The 24782-nt window shown below is 40.8% G+C and overlaps 1 protein-coding gene across 1 annotated transcript in view; it reads right to left on the bottom strand.

Moving 5' to 3' along the window:
* Positions 1-8497: 8497 nt before the first annotated feature.
* Positions 8498-24782, bottom strand: part of gins3 (GINS complex subunit 3) — a 22473-nt gene continuing 6188 nt past the window's right edge. The window contains exons 2-3 of the mRNA XM_023985259.2: positions 12916-13149; positions 8498-10644 (exon numbers count right to left, since the gene is read on the bottom strand). Of these exons, the coding sequence (XP_023841027.1) occupies positions 10414-10644; positions 12916-13149 (465 nt within the window). The 3' untranslated portion in view covers positions 8498-10413. The remainder of the gene's footprint in view (positions 10645-12915; positions 13150-24782) is intronic.

Genomic DNA, 24782 nt, shown 5'->3' with positions numbered 1-24782 from the left:
GCCCACAGCATAATACTGCCACCACAATGCTTCAACATAGGGGTGGTGCCAGGTTACCTCCAGACGTGCCGCTTGGCATTCAGGCCAAAGAATTCAATCTTGGTTTCATCAGACCAGAGAATATTGTTTCTCATGGTCAGAGTCCTTTAGGTAACTTTTGACAAACTCCAAGCGGGGTGTCAGGTGACTTTTACTGAAGAGTGGCTTCCGTCTGGAGTGCYGCAGAGATGGTTGTCCTTCTGGAATGTTCTCCCATCTTCACAGAGGAACTCTGGAGCTCTGTCAGAGTGACCATCAGGTTCTTGGTCACCTCCTTGACCAAGACTCTTCTCCCTCAATTGCTCAGTTTGGCCRGGCGGCCAGCCCTAGGATGAGTCTTGGTGGTTCAAAACTTCTTRCATTTAAGAATGATGGAGGCCACTGTGTTCTTGGGGACCTTCAATGTGTCCCCAGATCTGTGCCTTGACACAATCCTGTCTCGGAGCTCTACGTACAATTCCTTCGACCTCATAGCTTGGTTTTTGCTCTGACATGCACTGTCAACTGTGGGTCCTTATATAGACAGGTGCTTGCCTTTCCAAATCATGTCCAATCAATTGAATTCACCACAGGTGAACTCCAATCAAGTTGTAGAAACATCTTAAAAGGATGATTAATGGAAACAGGATGCACCTGAGCTCAGTTTCGAGTCTCTTAGCAAATGTAACCTTTATTATTATTTAAAAATTCACCTTTATTTAACCAGGTAGGCCAGTTGAGAACAAGTTCTCATTTACAACTGCGACATGGCCAAGATAAAGCAAAGCAGTGCGACAAAAAAACAACAGCACAGACTTACACGTGAGTTACACTATTTAACTAGGCAAGTCAGTTAAGAACAAATTCTTATTTACAATGACGGCCTAGGAACAGAGAGTTAACTGCCTTGTTCAGGGGCAGAATGACAGATTTTTACCTTGTCAGCTCGGGGATTCGATCTAGCAACCTTTCGATCTAGCAACCTGCCMAACACTCTAACCACTAGGCTACCTGCYGCCCTTCCTTGMCCAAATGGTCTGAATACTTATGTAAATAGGTATTTCTGTTTCTATTTCTTTTTATTTTGTATTAATTTGCAAAAAAAWTKGAAAACCTGTTTTCACTTTGTCAGTATGGGGTATAGTGTGTAGATTGATGATTGAAAAATAATTTAATCAATTTTAGAATAAGGCTGTAACGTAACAAAATGTGGAAAAAGGGGTCTGAATACTTTCCRAATGCACTGTATACAAATGTATGTGAACACCCCTTCAAAATTTGTGGATTCAGCTATTTCAGTCACATCCGTTGCTGAAAGGTGTATAAAATCGAGCACCCAGCCATGCAATCTCCATAGACAAAAATTATTAGTAGAATGGCCTTACTGAAGAGCTCAGTGACTTTCAACGTGGAACCGTCATAGGATACCTTTCCAACAAGTCGGGTTCATCAAATTTCTGCCCTRCTACAGCTGCCCCGGTCAACTGTAAGTGCTGTTATTGTGAAGTGGAAACGTCTTGGAGCAACTACGGCTCAGCCAAAGTGGTAGGCCACACAAGCTCAAGCTACCGCCAAGTGCTGTAGGGCGTAAAATCGTCTGTTGCAACACTCACTAACAAGTTCCAAACTGCCTTTAGAAGCAACRTCAGCACAATAACTGTTTGCCGGGAGCTTCACGAAATGGGTATCCATGGCSGAGCAGCCACASACAAGCCTAAGATCACCATGCGCAATGCCAAGCGTCAGCTGAAGTGGTGTAAAGCTCGCCGCCATTGGAGCAGTAGAAACACGTTCTCTGGAGTTATGAATCACGCTTCATCATCTGGCAGYCCGACGGACGAATMTGGGTTTGGTGGATGCCAGTAGAGTGCTACCTGACCCAATGCATAGTGCTAACTGTAAAGTTTGGTGGAGTAGGAATTATGRCCTGGAGCTGTTTTTCTATGGTTCGGGCTTGGCCCCTTAGTTCCAGCGAAGGGAAATCTTAAAGCTACAGCGTACAATGACATTCTAGGTGAATCTGTTCTTCCAACTTTGTGGCAACAGTTTGAGGAAGGTCCTTTCCTGTTTCAGCATGGCAATGCCCCCGTGCACAAAGCAAGGCCCATACAGAAATGGTTTATCGAGATTCGTGTGGAAGAACTTGACTGGAAGAACAGAGCCCTGACCTCAACCCCATTGAACACCTTTGGAATGAATTGGAACGCCGACTGGGAGCCAGGCCTAATTGCCCAACATCAGTACCCAACCTCACTAATGCTCGTGGCTGAGTGGAAGCACGTCCTCTCAACAATGTTCCAACATCTAGTGGAAAGCCGTCCCAGAAGAGTGGAGGCTGTTATAGCAGCAAAGAGGGGGACCAACTCCATATTAATGATTTTGGAATGAGATGTTCGACGAGCAGGTGTCCACATACTTTTGGTCATATAGTGTAGGTTAATGTTTCAAAGGTTTACGTTTTTTAAGTAATATACATAAAGTTGAAGTCAGAAGTTTACATACACTTAGGTTGGAGCCATTAAAACTCGTTTTTCAAACACTTCACAAATTTGTTGTCAACAAACTATAGTTTTGTCTACTATCTACTTTGTGCATGACACAAGTAATTTTCCAACAATTGTTTACAGACAGATGATTTCACTTATAATTCACTGTATCACAATTCCAGAGGGTCAGAAGTTTACATACACTAAGTTGACTGTGCCTTTAAACATCTTGGAAAATTCCCGAAAATTATGCCATGGCTTTAGAAGCTTCTGATAGGCTAATTGACATCATTTGAGTCAATTAGGGGTGTACCTGTGGATGTATTTCAAGGCCTACCTTCAAACTCAGTGCCTCTTTGCTTGACATCATGGGAAAATCAAAAGCATCATGTTGTGTCGGTGCTTTGCTGCAAGAGGGAATGGTGCACTTCACAAAATAGATGGCATCATGAGGCAGGAAAATAATGTGGATATATTGAAGCAACATCTCAAGACATCAGTCAGGAAGTTAAAGCTTGATCGCAAATGGGTCTTCGCAAATGGACAATGACCCCAAGCATACTTCCAAAGTTGTGGCAAAATGGCTTAAGGACAACTAAGGTACTGGAGTGGCCATCACAAAGCCCTGACCTCAATCCTATAGAAAATTTGTGGGCAGAACTGAAAAAGCCTGTGCGAGCAAGGAGGCCTACAAACCTGACTCAGTTACACCAGCTCTGTCAGGAGGAATGGGCCAAAATTCACCCAACTTATTGTGGGAAGCTTGGGAAGGCTACCGAAATGTTTGACCCAAGTTAAACAATTTAAAGCAATGCTACCAAATACTAATTGAGTGTATGTAAACTTCTGACCCACTGGAATGCGATGAAAGAAATAAAAGCTGAAATAAATAATTCTCTCTACTGTTATTCTGACATTTCACATTCTTAAAAATAAAGTGGTGACCTAACTGACCTAAGACAGGGAATTTTTACTAGAATTAAATGTCAGTAATTGTTAAAAACTTAGTTTAAATGTATTTGGCTAAGGTGTATGTAAACTGTGTGTGTGTATATACATAATATATACACTGCTCAAAAAAATAAAGGGAACACTTAAACAACACAATGTAACTCCAAGCCAATCACACTTCTGTGAAATCAAACTGTCCACTAGGAAGCAACACTGATTGACAATAAATTTCACATGCTGTTGTGCAAATGGAATAGACAACAGGTGGAAATTATAGGCAATTAGCAAGACACCCCAATAAAGGAGTGGTTCTGCAGGTGGTGACCACAGACCACTTCTCAGTTCCTGTGCTTCCTGGCTGATGTTTTGGTCACTTTTGAATGCTGGCGGTGCTTTCACTCTAGTGGTAGCATGAGACGGAGTCTACAACCCACACAAGTGGCTCAGGTAATGCAGCTCATCCAGGATGGCACATCAATGCGAGCTGTGGCAAGAAGGTTTGCTGTGTCGTCACGCGTAGTGTCCAGAGCATGGAGGCGCTACCAGGAGACAGGCCAGTACATCAGGAGATGTGGAGTAGGCCGTAGGAGGGCAACAACCCAGCAGCAGGACCGCTACCTCCGCCTTTGTGCAAGGAGGAGCAGGAGGAGCACTGCAAGAGCCTGCAAAATGACCTCCAGCAGCCACAAATGTGCATGTGTCTGCTCAAACGGTCAGAAACAGACTCCATGAGGGTGGTATGAGGGCCCGACGTCCACAGGTGGGGTTGTGCTTACAGCCCAACACCGTGCAGGACGTTTGGCATTTGCCAGAGAACACCAAGATTGGCAAATTCGCCACTGGCGCCCTGTGTTCTTCACAGATGAAAGCAGGTTCACACTGTGCACATGTGACAGACGTGACAGAGTCTGGAGACGCCGTGGAGAACGTTCTGCTGCCTGCAACATCCTCCAGCATGACCGGTTTGGCGGTGGGTCAGTCATGGTGTGGGGTGGCATTTCTTTGGGGGGCCGCACAGCCCTCCATGTGCTCGCCAGAGGTAGCCTGACTGCCATTAGGTACCGAGATGAGATCCTCAGACCCCTTGTGAGACCATATGCTGGTGCAGTTGGCCCTGGGTTCCTCCTAATGCAAGACAATGCTAGACCTCATGTGGCTGGAGTGTGTCAGCAGTTCCTGCAAGAGAGGGCATTGATGCTATGGACTGGCCCGCCCGTTCCCAGACCTGAATCCAATTGAGCACATCTGGGACATCATGTCTCGTTCCATCCACCAATGCACGTTGCACCACAGACTGTCCAGGAGTTGGCGGATGCTTTAGTCCAGGTCTGGGAGGAAGATCCCTCAGAGAGACATTCCGCCACCTCATCAGGAGCATGCCCAGGCGTTGTAGGGAGGTCATAAACAGGCACGTGGAGCCACACACACTACTGAGCCTCATTTTGACTTGTTTTAAGGACATTACATCAAAGTTGGATCAGCCTAGTAGTGTGGTTTTCCACTTTAATTTTGAGTGTGACTCCAAATCCAGACCTCCATGGGTTGATAAATTTGATTTCCATTGATAATTTATTGTGTGATTTTGTTGTCAGCACAGTCAACTATGTAAAGAAAAAAGTATTTAATAAGAATATTTCATTCATTCAGATCTAAGATGTGTTATTTTAGTGTTCCCTTTATTTTTTTTGACAGTGTATATATATATATATATATATATGAGGACGGGCTCATATATATATGAGCAGTAAATCTTGGCTTGCATTTTGACTCAAAAGTGATTCTTGACTCAGAAAAGGTTGGTGACCACTACATTAGAGCATCTTTGGGATGAGATGGAACAGGTTGTTCGCATCATGAACGTACCACCGTCAAATCTGCAGCATGATGCCATCGAGTCAGCATGAACCAACATCCATGTGGAACGTTTCTGACACTTTGTAGATTACCCCAAATAATTCAGACGGTTTTGGAGGCAAAGGGGGGTACGATACAGTACTAGATGTGTGTACTTAAAAAACTGGCTGGTGATTGTATAACTCTATTATGCGTGGGAATACTTCAATTAATTTCCTAAATTAAAATAACTTGGAGCTGATTTACTGGCGTTTTTAGTCTTTTGTCCAACAATAWTAATAAATAATAATATCATATTTTTTTCTCAGAATACTTGGGGGGCCAAATAAAATCAACCACGGGTCAAATTTGTCCATTGGACCTCCAGTTGGGGAACCCTGGAGTACAGTATTCCTCCTGCAGTAAAACTCTGACTCATCTGTGTGTTATGCTGAGAATGGGCAGCTCTCAGGCAGCGAGAGTGGCTCTGCTCTGATGTATTTATGGAGACCACTTCTCTTGAAAAGCTCCCTTGTCCATCGACAGAACACCCAGCGCTACATACAATCCACCGACAGAGAGGTAGAGAAGACGGAGGGAACCAGGGAGAATGCAGAGAATCAATCAAGACTGAAAGAGAGATGGATGAGTGGTAACACTTTACATGTACATTATGCTATACTTTATAGAGCGTTCATAGGTAGTTTAGCCATGCTGTGCGTCATCACATGGGTAACCAATGGTTCTGTGTCGCAGTTTTTCCATTATCACTACTTATCAGTCTACACTCAGCCTATACAAAACCAATGTTTGCCGCATTAGATAATATTGGGAAGAATATATTCCTCTCTCTCTATCCTCCCACCCCCAGCCCATGGCATTGTTGGGCTGTTGTGTCTGTGCCAGAGTGCGCAGTGGGGGGAGATTATACCCATTTGAAGAGTGGTGTGGGGGCGTTCACTCAGATACGGCTAATCCTGACACACCTCATCACTACGATGTGGATGCAATGTGCGCCTCAGCACCTCTGTTCTCTTACAGAAACCCCTGGAAAGTGCACAGCTCTCACGCAGACAGAGAGGAGAAAGCAGACAGATGCAGGGAGAGTTCTATTGATGTAGCTAGGCTACATGCTCCCTGYAGTGAGGATGCGAGGAAGGCGTCGTCATCTCTCAGAAAAGTAAAGCTCGTCAAAAGTTTACTTTTAGTCGCTCGTGTTAAAGTTTCACCTCACTGAGGTCGAGGTGGTCCTGATTAGTCAAGACGCTTTATGTCGCTGGGTGGTGTAGTTCAAAACATAAATAAAGAAATCTGTCAGATGTTGGACATCTTATTATTTCATTTATAATGAATTTAAGCAGGAAGGTCACTTTGTGGTGAGCATCTATTTTACAAATGCGCCTTGGCCAAGAACGCAGCCTAATAAATAAGTTAGCAGCACAAACACATACTGTACATTAGTGCAATTTGACACAAAACATATACACCTCCTTATAATACCTTCTTTTCAACTATCTTTGCAATGAAACAGCTTCCATATATTAGCACATATTCAGCAGTGGAGGCTGGTGAGAGGAGCTATAGGAGGATGAGCTCATTGTAACGTGTGGAATGGATTAAATAGAACAGAGTCAAACATGTGGTTTGCACATGTTTGATGTGTTCGATATCGTTCCATTTATTCCATTCCAGATATTACAATGAGCCCGTCCTCCTATAGGTCCTCCCACCAGCCTCCTCTGATATTCAGTTTTGTTCTTTGATCTGTGAAGCCATGCGGGTAAAAAGGGCAGACACCCTACAGAAGACAATCAGAAAATAGAAAGGTGAGAAGAAGCAACTTTCAATGAGATGTAGTGTTACAGAACAAAAAGCCAGCAGCATCCCACCACCATTATTCAAATAAGAACAAGGACTTTAAAGAGAAGTGCTGTAGTAGATCAAAGTAGTCTAAATAATGTGGGCTGGAATTACCCAAAACACAAGCCCTATTATGGAACTGTGCAGTAGTACACTTCAAAGAAAAGATAATTAAATAGTTAATTGCATGGAAACAGTATATTGGCAGCCACATTCATAATAAAAGCCCAAATCTGCCTGCATAATACCCAGAAAATGAGGCGCAAGCGTACACAAATATGTTCGTTTTAAATCCGTCAGAGACCCTTAAACTAAACAGAAAGCAGAGGCTGCTGTGTGTGTCAGTTCCTGGACTCTGTCCCTAACTCTACCCTTTGATGTTGATAATCTTTTGGCTGAGCATAGTCTCTCTAGTTGGCTCCAGGGAGAGCTCCGACAGTTGTCACAGCACCAGACAAGATCAGACCAGAACATTCTAGAAGCCTGCAAATCAGCCATACTACATAGCACACACACTAGAATCACGTGGTGCTCAGGCATTGCGTCACAATCTTCAGATATCTAGACAACCCTGGCTTATTCCGCTGAGGCATTGATTGGAAGCTACTCTAGCCAAGCCATATTCTCTCTCTCGCCTCAAGACCATGGAGAAATGGGCCCTGTGCTAAAGAGCTAAGAACATTACCTCAGTTCTGCAGTACTAATGACTAGAGCCAGGAGTTTCCCTGGTCAGGTCATGTGGTCAGGAAACACTGACAACAGACTTCTACTATTACCAGAACTGCAGAGTCCCTCCAAATGGTCTGGACTGGTAAGATTCCTGATGGTCCAGCATAAAAAGTTACAGTACACTGTGACGTAGGCCTATGACGAGGGAAAAGTTGATAATATTCTTCAAACCCTCCCCACAGAGGTCAGTCCCCAGGATCAATAGCTACACCCCAGAGGGGAACGTCAATAGCTTCTATCGCATCACCAACTCCCTAACAGGACAGGCATCAGCTGACCCGCATTTAACACAAGAGAGAACATATAGGACTGCCACTGTACTGTAGAAACATACTGATTTACTACCATACATAATGTATGTACATTTCCTCTCAACAGGGATAGACAGTTTAATCGTTTGTAAACAGTACTTGTTCTCTTTAGAAAGCTTCCTACAGGTCTTTCATTTGTGTGTGAAGTGCGGAGGTTTGCACACCGAGACTTGCCCTTGTGCATTATGACGCAGATAGAGCTTTTGATCATCTCTCACACACAATAAATGAATGTGATGTGTGAATGTCACCTCTGGGGAACAGGCAGTGCTGCGACAAAGTCTAATGAGTGACAGCAGCAGCACAAGGTCAACACACTCACATTTATGTATCACACATTAACACAAACACTTTTGCAAAAATAAACCATTCAAAACTTGACGTTGTTTGACGTTCAGCTGCCCATAACACATCTCCTGAGAGCTCCCTGTCACTTCAGTCATTATTATGCAGACACTGCACCACATGAATATGTACTGTAAACAGAGGATTACATTACAAGGGCCATTATGCAAACCACATTTCAGGTTAAACAAATTGAGATGACATTTTTTAGCCAATTCACATGAGTCAAGAATCATTCCCTGTGATTAAAATGTTCACAGGCTGAAACTTTGATGCTGACAGAGTACAAATTAGATGTACTTTTAATTGGGTAATGCCTTAAGGCAGTTTCATTGTAAAGATGAAGTCCCCTAACAACCAATGCGTAGCTAATGCAGCAGCATCAACAACTCTCTGTGCTGTTATGACTACGGGCTCTATGGTAGATCGATAGAGTCTAGTGACCAAAAGTCTGTTTTAGCATGATCACATAATTCCATCCAGGTCAAGAGGGATCAGCCAATGAACACACTCCAGATGGAAGTATGCGCCTTTTCAGCCTGTTTACCAACTCATAGAAGTAGTAGAGGAAAATGGACTACTTCAAAATGGAGATGGCCTCAATGGCGCTGCCCGTGTGCTGATGACAATGGGACAGATAAGAATCCTTTATCATTCTCTATGGGCAGAGATCCAAGCTGCTCCTCTGTAGACTAACGTTGTTACTAGTTGTGAAATCGTAAATACMAATTGGATGCATTCATGTGATTTGAACTYGTTGAGAAACGCTGATTAGCTACTGGCCAACAAGCTGCGTTAACCATAAATTAAAAGTACAGCCATCATGCTTGGAAACAAAATCAAGTGTTCAAAAACCAAATTAATAGTTTGCTTTTTATAAAAAAATGCTTTTGCATTTAACTACCAAAAATGCTGTTAGAGGTAATTTACTTAGGTGACAGAGGTTGGYGTGTGGAAGAAGCCTGAGCTCAGGGATGATAGTTTCCCACTAGTAATTATTTTCCTGTCGTGATGGGTGTCTTGTCCTATATTTTTAAACCCAGCCCGCATAGGAGGCCTTTTGGTAGGCCGTCATTGTAAATAAGTATTTGTTCTTAACAGACTTGCCTAGTTAAATAATTACCCGTTGGAGGAGCGTTCCAGTGGATTTTTCCCAGTCGTGTGATAAATACCACCTTCCCACTTGGTTATGAACACAGCATATGATGATGTACTGTAGATGGTTTTCAAACAGACTAAATAGATGTGCTGTAAATCAGTTCTGCCATATATTCATTAAGTTGGTGTTGTTGTAGTAATGACATTTATGAAGGGTAGGTTACATTCATTATGCATGCAGAGCTACATAATATGGTAATACATTCCTGTTAATCCTTACACAACCATTTAAAAGTTGTTTTGCCTCATCATCCCTGATGAAATGCATGGCCACATGCGTCGGCAAAATACTGTAACTCTGCTTTCAAAAAAACATTCCTGTTTAACCCCACCATTTCTTACTTTAAGGATGACATCCAATTTAAAGACTAMGGTAGCTTTAATTTTATAACAATTCAAACTTACATCACATAAAGCAGATAAWTCAAAAAATATTTACAAAGTCTTTGAAAAACATTTGTGTACAGAATGTGTATAAAGATCTCAAAATCGAACACACAAGATTACACCATAACATAAAAACAAAACTCAGCTAAGTTTCATGTGGGAATCCGTTTTCTATATTTTATGACACACACACACACACACACCTCCACTACTCTCCTTCCAACTCAGTCATTTCTCTTCTGGCCTGTTGCTTTGGGTTCCAAATGGACCAGGGCCCAAGTAGTGGGAATATAGGGAATATGGTGCCAWTTGGGATGCATCTTTGGAGATGCCCCTCAGGACTGCAGATCAGTGATCTTCCTCTTGCGGTAGTTGAGCACCAGGCTAGAGGCAGTGATGGTTGATGCGCGGCCCCTCTCCCAGTTCTGGAAGCTGTTGAGGCCGCTCTGCCCTGCCCTGAACAGTGCCCTCTCCAGGTAATCCAAGCGGTCCACTAGGGCTGACGTGTCTTCGTTGTAGGCATTCTGTGAGGAATCCATGGTCCGGCGGAAACGACCAATGAATGTCTGGAGGTGAAGAGGTTAATTWAGCCAATGATTTATACTGAACAAAAATAAAAGGCAACATACAAAATGTCAAAGATTTTACTGAGTTACAGTTCATTTAAGGAAATCATTCCATTGAAATAAATGAATTAGGCCCTAATCTATAGGATTTCACATGACTGGGCAGCGGCGCAGCATAGGCCCACCCACGTGGGAGCCAGGCTTAGCCAATGAATGTGTTTTTCCCCACAAAAATACTTTATTAGACAGAAATACTCCTCAGCACCCTGACCCCCATTCCCTCAGACGATCCCACAGGTGAAGAAGCCGGATGTGGAGGTCCTGGGCTTGAGTAGAGAAGCCAGTTTTATTGCTTCTTTAAAATCAGAACAGTTTTCAGCTGTGCTAACRCAATTGCAAAAGGGTTTTCTACTGAACAATTACCCTTTTAAAATTATAAACTTTGATTAGCTAACACAACGCGCCATTGGAACACAGGAGTGATGGTYGCTCATAATGGGCCTATGTAGATATTCCATAAAAATAGGCATTTACGACAGTAACAATGTCTACACTSTATTTCTGATCAAGTTGATGCTATTTTAAAATGGACACATTTTTTTTGCTTTTCTTTCAAAAACGATGACATTTCTAAGTGACTCCAAACTTTTGAACGGTGGTAGTAACATACATACATACATACATACTAGGTGACTGATAGGGGGAGCTGTGTTGAAGCAGTGACTCCATCTTGGCACTCACCCTCTATTGTAAAAAAAAAAAAAAAACTAAAAGAAATACAGCTACAGAAATGCATTTATCAATGTCTATATTCGTTTTTTCCACATCTATTCTATTACAGACACCTTAAAGCTGAAATGTTACTTTTTGGACACCTGGACCAAATTCACATATAACTTAAATTTCTAGATCTGTCATTGAAAGCAAGTCTAARACACATTAAATCTGTTCTATTTGCGCCATTTCTATGCTTCCCGTTCTTACGTTGCGTTTTGCACCTTTTACTTTSGGTTTTGTACACCAGCTTCAAACAGCTGAAAATACAATAGTTTTGGTTAATGAAAAGACATTTAACAGTGGTTTAGATGGTACAATGGTTCTCTATGCTTGTTTTGTCAAACTMAAATTGGRCAAACTGTTAGAATTTWARCAAGCAGGAAATGGCGACGTGATTTTTCCCAAATTGTACCTTYATTTTTTGTACTTTTTACCCCTTTTTCGTGATATCCAAGTGGTAGTTACAGTCTTKCCCCATCACTGCAAGTCCCGTATAGACTCGGGAGAGGCAAAGGTTGCGAGCCATGCTTCCTCCTAAATACGACCATGCCAAGCCACACTGCTTCTTGACACATTGCTCGCTTAACCCGGAAGCCAGCCGCACCAGTGTGTCGGAAGAAACACCGTACAACTGGCGACCGAAGTCGTGTATACATTCATGTATACATACATGAAGGAGATAGAAGAGGTGAATAAAAACATTTGATGAAACTCAGTCATCCTTCGTGGATGCAGAGTCTACTAATAATCCTGTTGGATTCACTTGAAGTCATTGTTTTTCAAAGATGACTGATGTGATTTGTCAGTCTGCCCAGCAACAAAACACTACGCAGCCTTTTAGTCAATGATGACAATTCGATCACATGGCACCACCTAGTGGCTGACTATGGGACATAACACTGAATGGGTTTGTCAGCGTGTCCAACCATTTGACCTGGGTGGTGACTCATTCATAAACTTTCTAGTGATATTATACAACTAAATGGGTACAAATAGATAAAGATCAGTGAGAAATAATTTGGCTATGGTAGTAGCACCAATGAGGCAGGAGCTATGCTTAGAAGAGAGTTGGGTTTCTGCACAGGGCCAGTATGTTTAAAATTRTTTCCCCAGAATCGCTATATACACTTCTCCCTTATATGAAATCAATGATGACGGTAAAAGAGTGATAGTACGATATGGAAGGAAAACTCCATTCAAAAATCGATATTTTGGTATTTGCAAAATGCATCATACTGTGACACTCTGTATTTTGAAAGTTCTATATCTTGAAAACTTGATTGCTGACATGCCAAACATTTTGGGACTGTATCAACAGCAGACTAATAAAACAATGAAGGTTAGTTGGGATATGCACAGTTTCTGGGGGAGAGTCAAAGGAAAGTTTCTGCTAGCAGCCAAAGTTAATAATACCTGAACTGTCCGGGGGGGGGGGGGATTTGAGTTGGGTGTTATTTATACCCTCTGACATCACTGTTTGTGTGCTGTACTCACCTGAAGTACTGCCTGGGCAATCTCCGGATTCTCAGGGCTGTCAAAGTGCAGCAACTGGGAGCCGAGGCCATAGTAATAGGGTCCCATCTTGTGAAGGTCTACTACAGTGGGGTCTGCGTTGAACACAGTTCTCCAGCCCTCTTTGTAGACYTTGGGCAGCTCCACTGAGACAACGCGCCTCTTCCTCTCATACAAGCCCTTTGCCAGGAACAGGGGCATCTCCATCTTCGTACCCTGGAAGACCGAAGAAAAATATTATTTYGGTGATGGATCAAAAATAACATAGCTAGCTAGATATATACCCTTATTAGGCACACCCATCAAGTACCGGGCCAGACCRACTTTGCCTMCAGAACAGACTGAATTCTTTGGGGCATGGACACATTKCTCAATTGGTATCAAGAGACCTAACGTGTGCCAGGAAAACATTCCCCACACCATTACACCACCGCCATCAGCCTGTACCGTTGACACCAGGCATGATGTGGCCATGGAGTCATGCTGCTTACGCTCAAAGTCGCTCAGGTCATTGGTTCTCTAACTTCTTCTCGGGCAACCTCAGACATTTCACAATTTTGTAGTAACCCTCAACTGGCTCACCTGATTCACATAGTCAAGGGATTGATCATTAGTTGACAAGTTGAAACAGGTGTGCTAGCTCTGGAATAGATTAAATGSCTGGGGGTCCCCRAGGAGAGGTTTGAGAACCACTGGATTAGGTCACTCGTTTTGCCCAATCTAACATTCAAYCGAACAGTAACTGAATTGCATCGGCGCCTGTCTGCCTGATTTATATAGCAAAACCACACGACACACTGTCTGTAGGAGCGAACCATTTGGTGTAACCATTAGAGGTCGACCGATTAATCGGGGCCGATTTCAGTTTTTCATAACACATGGAAATCGGTATTTTTGGGCGCCGATTTTATTATTATAAAAAAAAAAATTATACCTTTATTTAATCTTTATTTAACTAGGCAAGTCAGTTAAGAACACATTCTTATTTTCAATGACGGCCTACGAGGCAGAACGACAGATTTTTAACCTTGTCAGCTCGGGGGATCCAATCTTGCAACCTTACAGTTAACTAGTCCAATGCTCGAACACCTGATTACATTGCACTCCACGAGGAGCCTGCCTGTTACGCGAATGCAGTAAGCTAAGGTAAATTGCTAGCTAGCATTAAACTTATCTTATAAAAAAACAATCAATCAATGACTGTCATTGCTCCAATGTGTACTTAACCATAAACATCAATGCCTTTCTTAAAATCAATACACAAGTATATATTTTTTAAACCTGCATATTTAGCTAAAAGAAACAGGTTAGCAGGCAATATTAACCAGGTGAAATTGTGTCATTTCTCTTGCGTTCATTGCACACAGAGTCGGGTATATGCAACAGTTTGGGCCGCTGGCTCTTTGCGAACTAATATTTGCCAGAATTTTACGTAATTATGACATAACTTAAGGTTGTGCAATGTAACAGAATATTTAGACTCATGATGCCACACGTTAGAAAATACGAACGGAAAAATCGTTTTGTTTGAGGTGATAGTTTCCGGGTTAGTCAAAGGTATGTGGTTTAGAGAGAAATAGTCGACGCATTATAATCCTGTAATAACTTGCGGCTGAACTTGAAAGGGGTTCCTTCTTATTATTTACCGTTCATGTCTTCCATAGAGAATGTCTTGATCTACTTCAAATAAGTCTGTGTTTCGTGCAGGCTTAAACCGCCTCGACGTTTTGATACCGTGTAAATCTCACTAGGATAAGGTAACGTTTGTCAACATATTTTCATAAATCCACTCTACAAAAAAATATGACCTTCGCTTATATTTAGCCAATATTGATCAGAGTTACTTGTCCTATGGATATCTACAGTTATAAAATTGGCACGGTGTGTAAGCCTGCACGAAACACAGACCTTATTTTTAAGTGAATCAAAAATATCTCGAATCTAAAAATATCCTATGGAATAAATGAAGGAACCGATTTTCAGATTTTGCTAGAAGGTGGGGATTTGACCACCTACCGCACTTTGGTCGTCAAATTCTTACCATATGCTCCATCATTAAAATAGTAGATTTCTGCATATAGAAATTACAGTTTTCTGTTTTCAACATCTCTCAGGTAACTTAAACTCTATTTTATTCAAACAGTTGAGGATATTTTGTCTCCTAAGCATACTCTTCAGTATCATTGTCACTTCAGAGCTGTGTGTGTGTGTGTTTGGATTATCATTTTAAGTTAAAATAAAATGGTTCATTGTTCATTCAGTATTGTTGCATTGGTCATTATTACAAAAATGTGTGTGTGTATGATGTATGTTGTAGTTATTCGTATATATTATTATATATATATATATTTATATATATATATTATTATGATTATATATATACTTACACATATAATATATATATAATTGAAATATAATAGTAATATATATATATAAATATTATATAATATATACTATAAATATATATATAAAATACTAAATACTATTATATATATATTATATTTATTATATAAAATATATACTATTACTATATATATATAAATATATATATTATGATATAAATATATTAAATAATAATAATATTAATTGAAGATACTATATATTAATTATATATATATTAATAATAATATATATAATATATATATTATATAATAAAGCGTTACTATGATAATATAATATTATAATTATATTAATATAATATGTATATATATGTAATATTATCTATATATAATATACTAAATATATATAATATAATACTATATTATAATATATATATAAATTATTAAAAATTATTATATATATTTTAACTTTAAAGTATAATTATATATCGTAAATAATATATATAACTAGTATATATTATATCACTAAAATATATATAGTATAGTTATGAATATAAATATATATAATAATATATATTATATAATATATACATATATATAATATAAATATTATTAATATATATATATATATAATATATATATTATAATATAATATATATATATAATATAATATATAAATTAGTATATATTATATATAATATATTAATAAATTAATACAATATATTAAATATATATATATATATAATATATTTAGAATAAATATATATATATATATAATATATATAATATATATATATTTTATAAATAGTTATAAGATATAAATTATATAAATATAATATAAATAATTATATAATTATTAATACTATAATATATATATAATATATAATTATATATATTCCTATAATATTATAAATATTATAGATAAATATATATATAATATATATATATTATATAAATAATATTATATAGTGTAACATAATATATATATATAAATAATATAATATCTATATAAATACAAAAAATTGCCAGAATAATCGGTAGTCGGCTTTTTTTGTCCTTCCAATATCTGGATCGGCATTTTTTTTCCATCCATATAAATCGGTTATCGGCTCGTGTTGAAAAATCATAAATCAGTCGGAACCTCTAGTACCGATTTAACTGCCCAGGTGTACAGTACAAACAACATTCCCAAAATGCATTTCAAGTTTTGGCCACACGCACAAGGCTCATGACTTTTTATAACTTTAATATGGGTCTTATAGCTACACAATGGAGTGCTTATTTTGTCTCTTATTAATAATGAGATGAGTTAGCCGCAAGCAAAGCCTAATGCCGGGGTTCAAGCTGTGGCCCATCTGAGACCATCAGGAACAAATGACATGTCTCCCTATATTAGCTCTTCTGTAGTCTTACCATCGCTTGTGCCAAATACCAGGAACATGTCTTTTTTTGCTTTTGTATTACTTTACTTGGACCATTTCTAATGTTAAAACATCTTCTCCAGAACCGCTGGATCGCACGCACCAAATTTGCTATATCGTGTCTATGGATGCACGTCTTCAAAACGCAATATTTTCCAAAACTCTTGCTCAAACAACAAGGCCACTACAATCCAATGAGATCATGAAATGTTTTCCTGTAAAACAGCTCCACCATACTTTACAATTTAGCTAGACTCATATCCCTGACAGGGTTTCCATTAGCCGGCAATTGCCTCCTACAGACAGTGAGTCATGTGGCTGTGGCTTGCAAAACTTTGTTTGTAAATTCAGACCATTTCGCTCTCAGAGCGCACACTGGACGTTCGGGCCGAGGAGTAGGGTTGATTTGAGCGTTCTGGTCTTATAAAACGGCAGTCAAGCACCCAAGCTAATGTTGGCTAGCTACTTCCAGACCCAAATGAGACCACGCTGACCATTTTACTCACCCTAGCAGAGGTGGTAAGGCAGTTTACGTGTTAACCAGAGCGTTGGTGACTGTAAATGTGCTGCTGGAAACAATTTCGCAATGTGTATATTTAGATTTTATTTCAAGTCGGGTGTTACCGATGTGAAATGGCTAGCTAGTTAGCGGGGTGCGCGCTAGTTAGCGGGGTGTGCGCTAATAGCGTTTCAATCAGTGATGTCACTCATTGAGACCTTGAAGTAGTTGTTCGCCTTGCTCTGCATGGGCCGTGGCTTTTGTGGAGCGAAAATTGTGACACGGGCACCATTTTAAGTCAGGAGAATCTCCTCTTTGTAATTATGCAAGCCTGGGCAGCGAGCTTGTTTGTCATTGATCGCTAGGCCAGAAGTTTTTGTTTTTCCCATTACGCTACGCAGACATAAGCACAGTTGACACCATCGAGGTTTACATTCTACACAAGTCGTTTTTCCCCCCAGTTCCGTCTCACGTTAGAACAACTTACATCTAGTTCCACAATACTATTTTGTCAGCCATCTTTGTTGAAGGACGCCACAAGGGTGGCTCACGTCAAAATTCGTCATTGGAACCACTCGATATGATTGGTCAAATAAAAACCTTGGGACCCAAATGCACAATGAGTGCTCTAACTCCTCCTTGTTGTGGTCTGGAGCAATGAAGCTGGGTACCTCTAAGTCCCGCAGCGCAAGCTCGCAACTTTTAGAGAAACCACTGTAGAAAGAATATGTGGCCTTTCTGTAGCCTACAGGCTGGAGATATTACATTGTCATACATTTTGAGAAGGACACTTTTTACATCATGCAGGTTTCTCAGATCAAATAGCCTAACCTAAATGGTGTTCAACCAAAATAAAAATGCACTGGCATGTGAACAAACATATCCTAAAAACAGGACAGGTCAAAGTAAAAGGGACAATTTGGAATGGACAATCACAACTGTTGTCCAGGAGTTTTACCCCATTGTCATTAGTGGTTTCAAGTTTGTATCTGTCCATTTTTGACAAAATAAAATACTTCTGTATTTCCCGCTGTTGTAAACACATTACAAATAGGCTCGCGATAACTCCTGATAAAGTTGGGTAGTTGATATTCATAGCTTAAATAGGCAAATTGATTAGTCCCAGGAATCAGGACTAATACAGCCAATGCATCGGCCTGTTTTACAATCGGTGGGCATTCATAAAATTCCATTGCTGGCTGACATTGTAGGCTACACCCCAGTAGGCTCCAGCCAATGTCTTTTGGCCATTTTTTGGCCCTGTCCGGATGTCTTATTTTGTGTTTTCCAAGCGGTAGACATACCACAGATGGGCATTTATAAAATAACATTTCAGGCAACAATGTAGGCACAGGCCTCAGTAAGCACAGACCGACACCTTTTGGATGTTTTCTTTTGTGCAGTCCAGACGGCCTTGATTTCACATCCACTGTTTTAGGTGCGGTTCAGACCAAATCTGAACCAATCATCTACGCAGTGGCAAGCAGTCATTTATTTGGGGGGAAATCAGAGACCACATATCGGGACAATATAGGAAGTCGAATGGAATACTGAGTGACTTTGTTGAAAATCAAGATCCTTTAATACTAGTATTGGTCTAGAAAAAAAGATAGTGTATAGGAATAGTGGTAGCTGACATAGCATGGTCCTTCATCTTTTTCAAATATACCACAATTTAATATTGTCCTGTGAAATCTTTGAATAACTGAAGTACATGTGAGACATCAATCATTTCTAGTCATTAAGAGAACCTATGTTTCTATTAGGTCGCCCCCTTGAGCCCCCCCCCCCGCTCGTTGCTCAGCAGCAAAGCTTCTCAGTCACAAAACATGAATATCAGGGGTCACTAGCGATAAAGGGAGGCAAACAATCTGGATGATGCCTAACTTTCTGTTTCCCTCCTGTGGGCTGCTGGTTTGAGCTTTGGTAATGAGGGCCTGGGGACCTGAGCAGTGTCTCAGTTTTCTGCAGCTCAGGCCCTGACAAGCCAGTCAGTGAGACACATATTGGTGGTCTGAGGTAAGCGGATGATAATGCTGGGCCCTCCCTCCTCTCTAATCATAGGCCAATTGACTGAGCTAGATTTGGGAACATAGCTTATTAGCATCATTTTCACACAAGGTATTGGAGAGATCTGGCATACAAGAGGTCAGACACTTTATAAAAACCCTGACTTACTGGCCTGCCACATCACACTTCACAAATTAATTAATGAAGTTCCATAGATGGTAGGGAAGTTTTCTGATGACATCTAGGCTAATTGTCAATGAATCCCTGTAAGCCTGATAAATGTGATGTATGCTGCCAGCCAAGAGGTGGATGTGTTGCACACTCCATTAACCACTGCTGTGGCTCGCCTAAAACCAACCGGGGTGCATGATGCAGGGGAGGAGTGCCGTCTGCCAAGACACAGACCTCGGGATCCCAGATAGAGGCATACCGTCCGTGAGTGATGCCCGCCGCTTGTTTCCTGTAGCCGTTAACCATGGGCAGCGTTAGTCCAGACCCCCTCCGCCTGTCCAGTCAAGTTCCTCTGGGGGTATAAAACCCAAGAGGGCACCGCAGGACTATGTTCTATGCCACATCGCAGCCACTGAACTCACTGAGCGGCTGCGTAGCCCCATAGTGCCACTTGGTGGTAGTGCGCAAGTGAAGTCCGCGAGCCAGCAGTCGAGCACGATCGTGGATCTCGCTCTATGTGAGAAGAGGGAAAGCAACTCCTCGATGGGCTGCCTAACGAAGCAAATGGCTCTTGCCGTTAACATGGCTTGGCCCCCATCCAAAGCACCCGAGAAAGGGTGGGGGTGTTAAAATGGGGCTTCCGGAAGGAGTCGGCCGTGTAGCAGCGTGAATCGCCCCCGACACGCCTGTCTGCAGTGGACTTCTCGCCCTTTGCACAAAGACAAACGGCACCAAAAAAATCTGGGTTGTCAAGTCTGACTAAACCAGACGCAACAGCCCATTTCCTGACCACAACATCTGAGCGACTGATCCTTTGATTCCACCACACGAGAAAACTAGAATTATAGATGAGTCAAACGAATGACAGAAAAAAAATGATAAAGATAAGACCACGTTTCCCTCACAGCTAATGACAGGTAGCCTGCCCCAAATCACAACAGGATGACAAACACAAAGCGCAACAAACGTATCCGACAGTCGCGCTTCTCCGCAATAGGCTACCACATTTGCATTTATTATTTTGCCTTGACTGGCTCAGCTGATCATAGCAATGACAACTGTTGCTGTCTGTCTACCAGTATGTCTTTCCAACGATGTGTGTCCGAGTCCACTTGTTTCCAGTTCCCGGAGATTCGGGTCAATGTATGCGCCCTCCCTGCCCTATCATATCCGCCGCGCTCGCTCTCACTCTTGCTGCTGGCAGACAATGGCGTTCAGTCGCATACTCGGATTATCAATGTAAAGACCGTGTGAAGAGGGAAAACACAGTACTCTATCTTCTTAATCACGATTAATTGATTAACAGATTGTCCTCGTTGTCTATCTCTTCTAGAAATCCAACGATGACTTTGTTGTCTCGCCCCGGCTGCCAAATCAGAGTGTGAGCAGAGGACGAGATATGACTTGATGTCATAACCAAGTTAACATGCAGATGGACAGTATTATTATTTTCTCACCATATACTGCATTGTTGAGATTATTGACTCGTGAGTAATTATGGGATTAGGCCTACTAAATCTCATCCTGTTGATTAGTAGCCTTGATGTATTTCCCCCCAAATATAGTCCTATTTGTATGGCATAAATTATTGCCTAACTGTTTATTAGCCTACTGTTAAATAAACTATAAATAAACAAACAATGAACACTATTCACCATTTATAACCCAGTAAACAATTTGTAAGGTGCCAGAATGTAAAATAAAACTACCTGTGTGTTTTCTTAAAAGCATATCTGACTGAGAAAGTGTAATTCACATGGCATCACAGTTGAAAGACAAAGGATAGCCTATAGGCTACGGAACGAGTCAGAGGTATTTACTTTGCTTCTTTTATTAAATGTGTGTGGGTGTGCCACTGTGCCAGGAAACACACATCAAATGTGTGCGTGTGTGTTAACAATCTCTTTGATTTAGGCTACACGTGATACAGGTTGGCCTATGTGTCTGAATGTGTGGGTTTGAGTGACAGCACAGTCAGGGGACAGACCTTGTCACTCCCATTCACTCATGCACAAGGCAGTCTAACTAACAGTATATCAGATTGTCATATCTCAGGTTCAAAAACCCCAATTAGCCATCCTTGTTGATGTGGTCATTAAACATAGCCTACAACAACACAACCACAACGAAATAAATATTTGAACTGCTTCATACAAAGGCGACCTTGGACCTCACTGCTAAATTTAGTAATTGCAAGTTACAATCACTCACCATCACTTAAACTTGCATTGTTGTTGCAAAGAAATACATGCACCTCAGATAACCATGCTGTTCAGAGACTGAATAACGTGTTTTCAGCGATACAGGTTAGAGTATTTTAGCCTATATGATCAGTGAAAAATATAGCTAGTCTGCTAATAATGCACGGAGATTTTTTTTTTTTTTAAAGAACAAAGAAAAATAAGCATTAAGCATATGTCTTTAATGTGCACGTCTTTCATGTACTCTTCTCATAAGAACAAGTATTATAGGCTAAATGTTAAGAAAGCTCTCTGTTTTATCCGATTGTTTTGACTGTCGAAAATCGATTGCTCTTGCCTGGTCAAAAGTGGACTGTTGCGCATGTCGGGTCATTTTGAAGTTTCGCGCCAAACAGAGAAGCAAATGTAAACAGTCCCACACAGCAGAAGTTAGCTAGCTCGCTAATAACTTGTCGAGATATCTACTTTTGAATACTGTGAGTTTTAATGGAACACATTCCGTATTCCCGTGCCTCCCGGGTGGGGATGGAAGAGAATTTCTTATCTCTTGATGACATTTTGCTTTCTCACGAGAGGCTACCTAGTCGGACAGAAGCACATTTCCCGACTTGGATCCTGGAGAAATCGAGTGACTCGCGAGACATTCAAGAGGTCAGTCGAACATGTGAAACAATGTAGAACTAGCTAAAACGCCATCCGATAATGTTACTGTGTAGCCATTAATCTCATACCTGTGGTCTGTTAGCTAGCTAACTGTATATCCACTAGGATTCCTGCTATTCACTCAGTAACTCGTTCACTACTGAGCCCTTGATCATGACCAGAATACCATATTAACACAAGTCACTGGGGGAAAGCAAAATGAAAAATACGTATTTCTGCGTTGAAATTAACTTAAAATTGTGCAATGCTGAAGTGCAACAAATGATATGTATTCATGTTTATGCATAATTTTCTCCGGATTTGAAAAGCGTTTTCCGGACGTTGAAATAAGGTTCATTTTAGGTTCTGAATGAAAGTTGAAAATTTATAGACCTTTGTTGGCCAAATAAGGCTCGTCCATACCGGCAAAATCTGAACCAAACATAGACGTGCACTGGTGATTTTAGCATGTAAATCTTGGTGGGGCAAAAAAAAAAAAAGTGGGGGTTGCATGCCAGCAAAGCCACTACACAACACAATACATTAATTGCACTATAACGGTGACAAACGGTGCTACATAAAGCTGTCCCAACAGCAGTCCTAACTTCTTACCACTGTACACCTGGCTATCAGCGGAGCCTTGTCTGCCGCGAAACAGTTAATTCAGGCTCATTTACTGCCTTCCCGCTCAGCCCAGTCAAAACTGTTCGCTGCTCTGGCCACCAATGGTGGACAAACTCCCTCACGACGCCAGGTCAGCGGAGTCACACCTCACCTTCCGGAGACACCTGAAACCCCACCTCTTTAAGGAATACCTAGGATGGATAAAGTAATCCTCCTAACCCCCCCTCCCCTTAAAAGAGTTAGATGCACTACTGTAAAGTGGTTGTTCCACTGGATATCATAAGGTGAATGCACCAATTTGTAAGTCGCTCTGGATAAGAGCGTCTGCTAAATGACTTAAATGTAAATGTTTAAAAAAAATGTGATTTGGTTGGGTTTCTACAGACAATTTAGATGTACAAACTATGGCGTAAGGGACGACGAGCGGATAAGAGGTAACCATAATTTCATTAAGATATTAATGAGCGAACTAAGACGGACGTAGTCAATAACTATTTGTTCAGCACTTTTGAAATGTACGCAACATAATTCAGAACATGGGCCGTTCTTAGTGTTCTCCAGTACAAACAAATCAGACCCGTAGGATAAATAAAGGGAGCATATAACCAGACAATGAAAGCTCTTACAATATTCAATGATTACATTTCTCAAAAACAGGTAATAGGCTACATGTGCACCACCAAGTCAGAACAGTAGGCAAAATTAGAAGTGAAAATAAATCAAATTATTAGCATGAGGCACATGGGCTACTAACAGTTTACAACACAACATACACTTAGTATTTATTCATATCTACAGTATCATATTCTCCCTGGCATATGCGTCATTTATGCAGCAGCATACAGACACTTTTGGACTCACTTTTTCAGTCACTTGAACAGGAGGTGGCGCAGCAGTCCTTCATGGGCAAATTTTGTCACAAAGTCTGTAATTCTCTGGATTTATAGTGCTTTCAAGACAACTGGGAACTCTGAGAGGGGGGGTTGAATCATGATGACGTCGTGCTTCAGGTCATAGCTCTAAGAAGAGGCCCGAGTTTGAATTTACAATTCCGAGTTGGATGAAAGTTCGAAACCTATTTTCCCAGTCGTTTCGTTTTTCCTGAGTTCCAGTTGTCTTGAACTCACTAACCCAGATTTTTCAGTTCAAAGTTAGTTGTTTTGAGCGCGGCACAACATCATGCTTCATTGCACCATGGCCAATGTTGTAATTTAAGATTAAGGGTCTCTTTTCCTAGTTTAAAATAATAGACTTTCGACCACACAGCCATGCCACAGAATATGCTTTTGTCAATACTTGCAGTTGCCACACTGAATCCTTCCAAACCACTCATAGTTGATTTTGAGATTTCCTTGTGTAATGTGATTTCCATGTGTAACTTGTGTAATGTTTATGGCCGATGAGCACCGATACCTTTTATCTAAAATTTATTTTCTCTTCTACAACAAGGATTAAAAAGGATTGTCAGTAGATTGTCGACTTGATTCATGTTGATGACTGTAGCTAAGATTTTGAAAGTATGATGTTAACATGATCAGTCCAATCAAAGCTACTGTACATGTAACGTGATTTGATGTAATTTTATCTGTGGCCAATGACATTGAGCTTCTTGGTTGGGCATGTCTAATGGAACTCTGGCAGAAACCAAGGGGCTAGAATTTTCTAGCTCTGCCCTTACCTTGGCGGTGACGTGGTGTCCATGATTGACAGAACACTGAGCCGATCACGGCGCAACACTCCGTATTTTCTCCTGGCTTGCCCCACCACCACAGAAAGCACTGAGCTAGGCTGAAACACTGGATTTTTGAGCTGCCTTCCTCAAGAAAACAAAGAGCACATGTTTGTATGTGGCTTTTTTAAACTCACTGATATATTTTTGCATTGTTTGCAAACTGATATGTGACACGTATAAATGCCAAAATAGCATGCAAAATGGAACCCC

The sequence above is a fragment of the Salvelinus sp. IW2-2015 genome, linkage group LG4q.1:29 (assembly GCF_002910315.2).
Source record: "Salvelinus sp. IW2-2015 linkage group LG4q.1:29, ASM291031v2, whole genome shotgun sequence".
In the NCBI taxonomy this organism is placed as follows: domain Eukaryota; kingdom Metazoa; phylum Chordata; class Actinopteri; order Salmoniformes; family Salmonidae; genus Salvelinus; species Salvelinus sp. IW2-2015.
The sequence above is the reverse complement of the archived record's forward strand: the minus strand, read 5'-3'. Positions and strand labels throughout refer to the sequence as shown.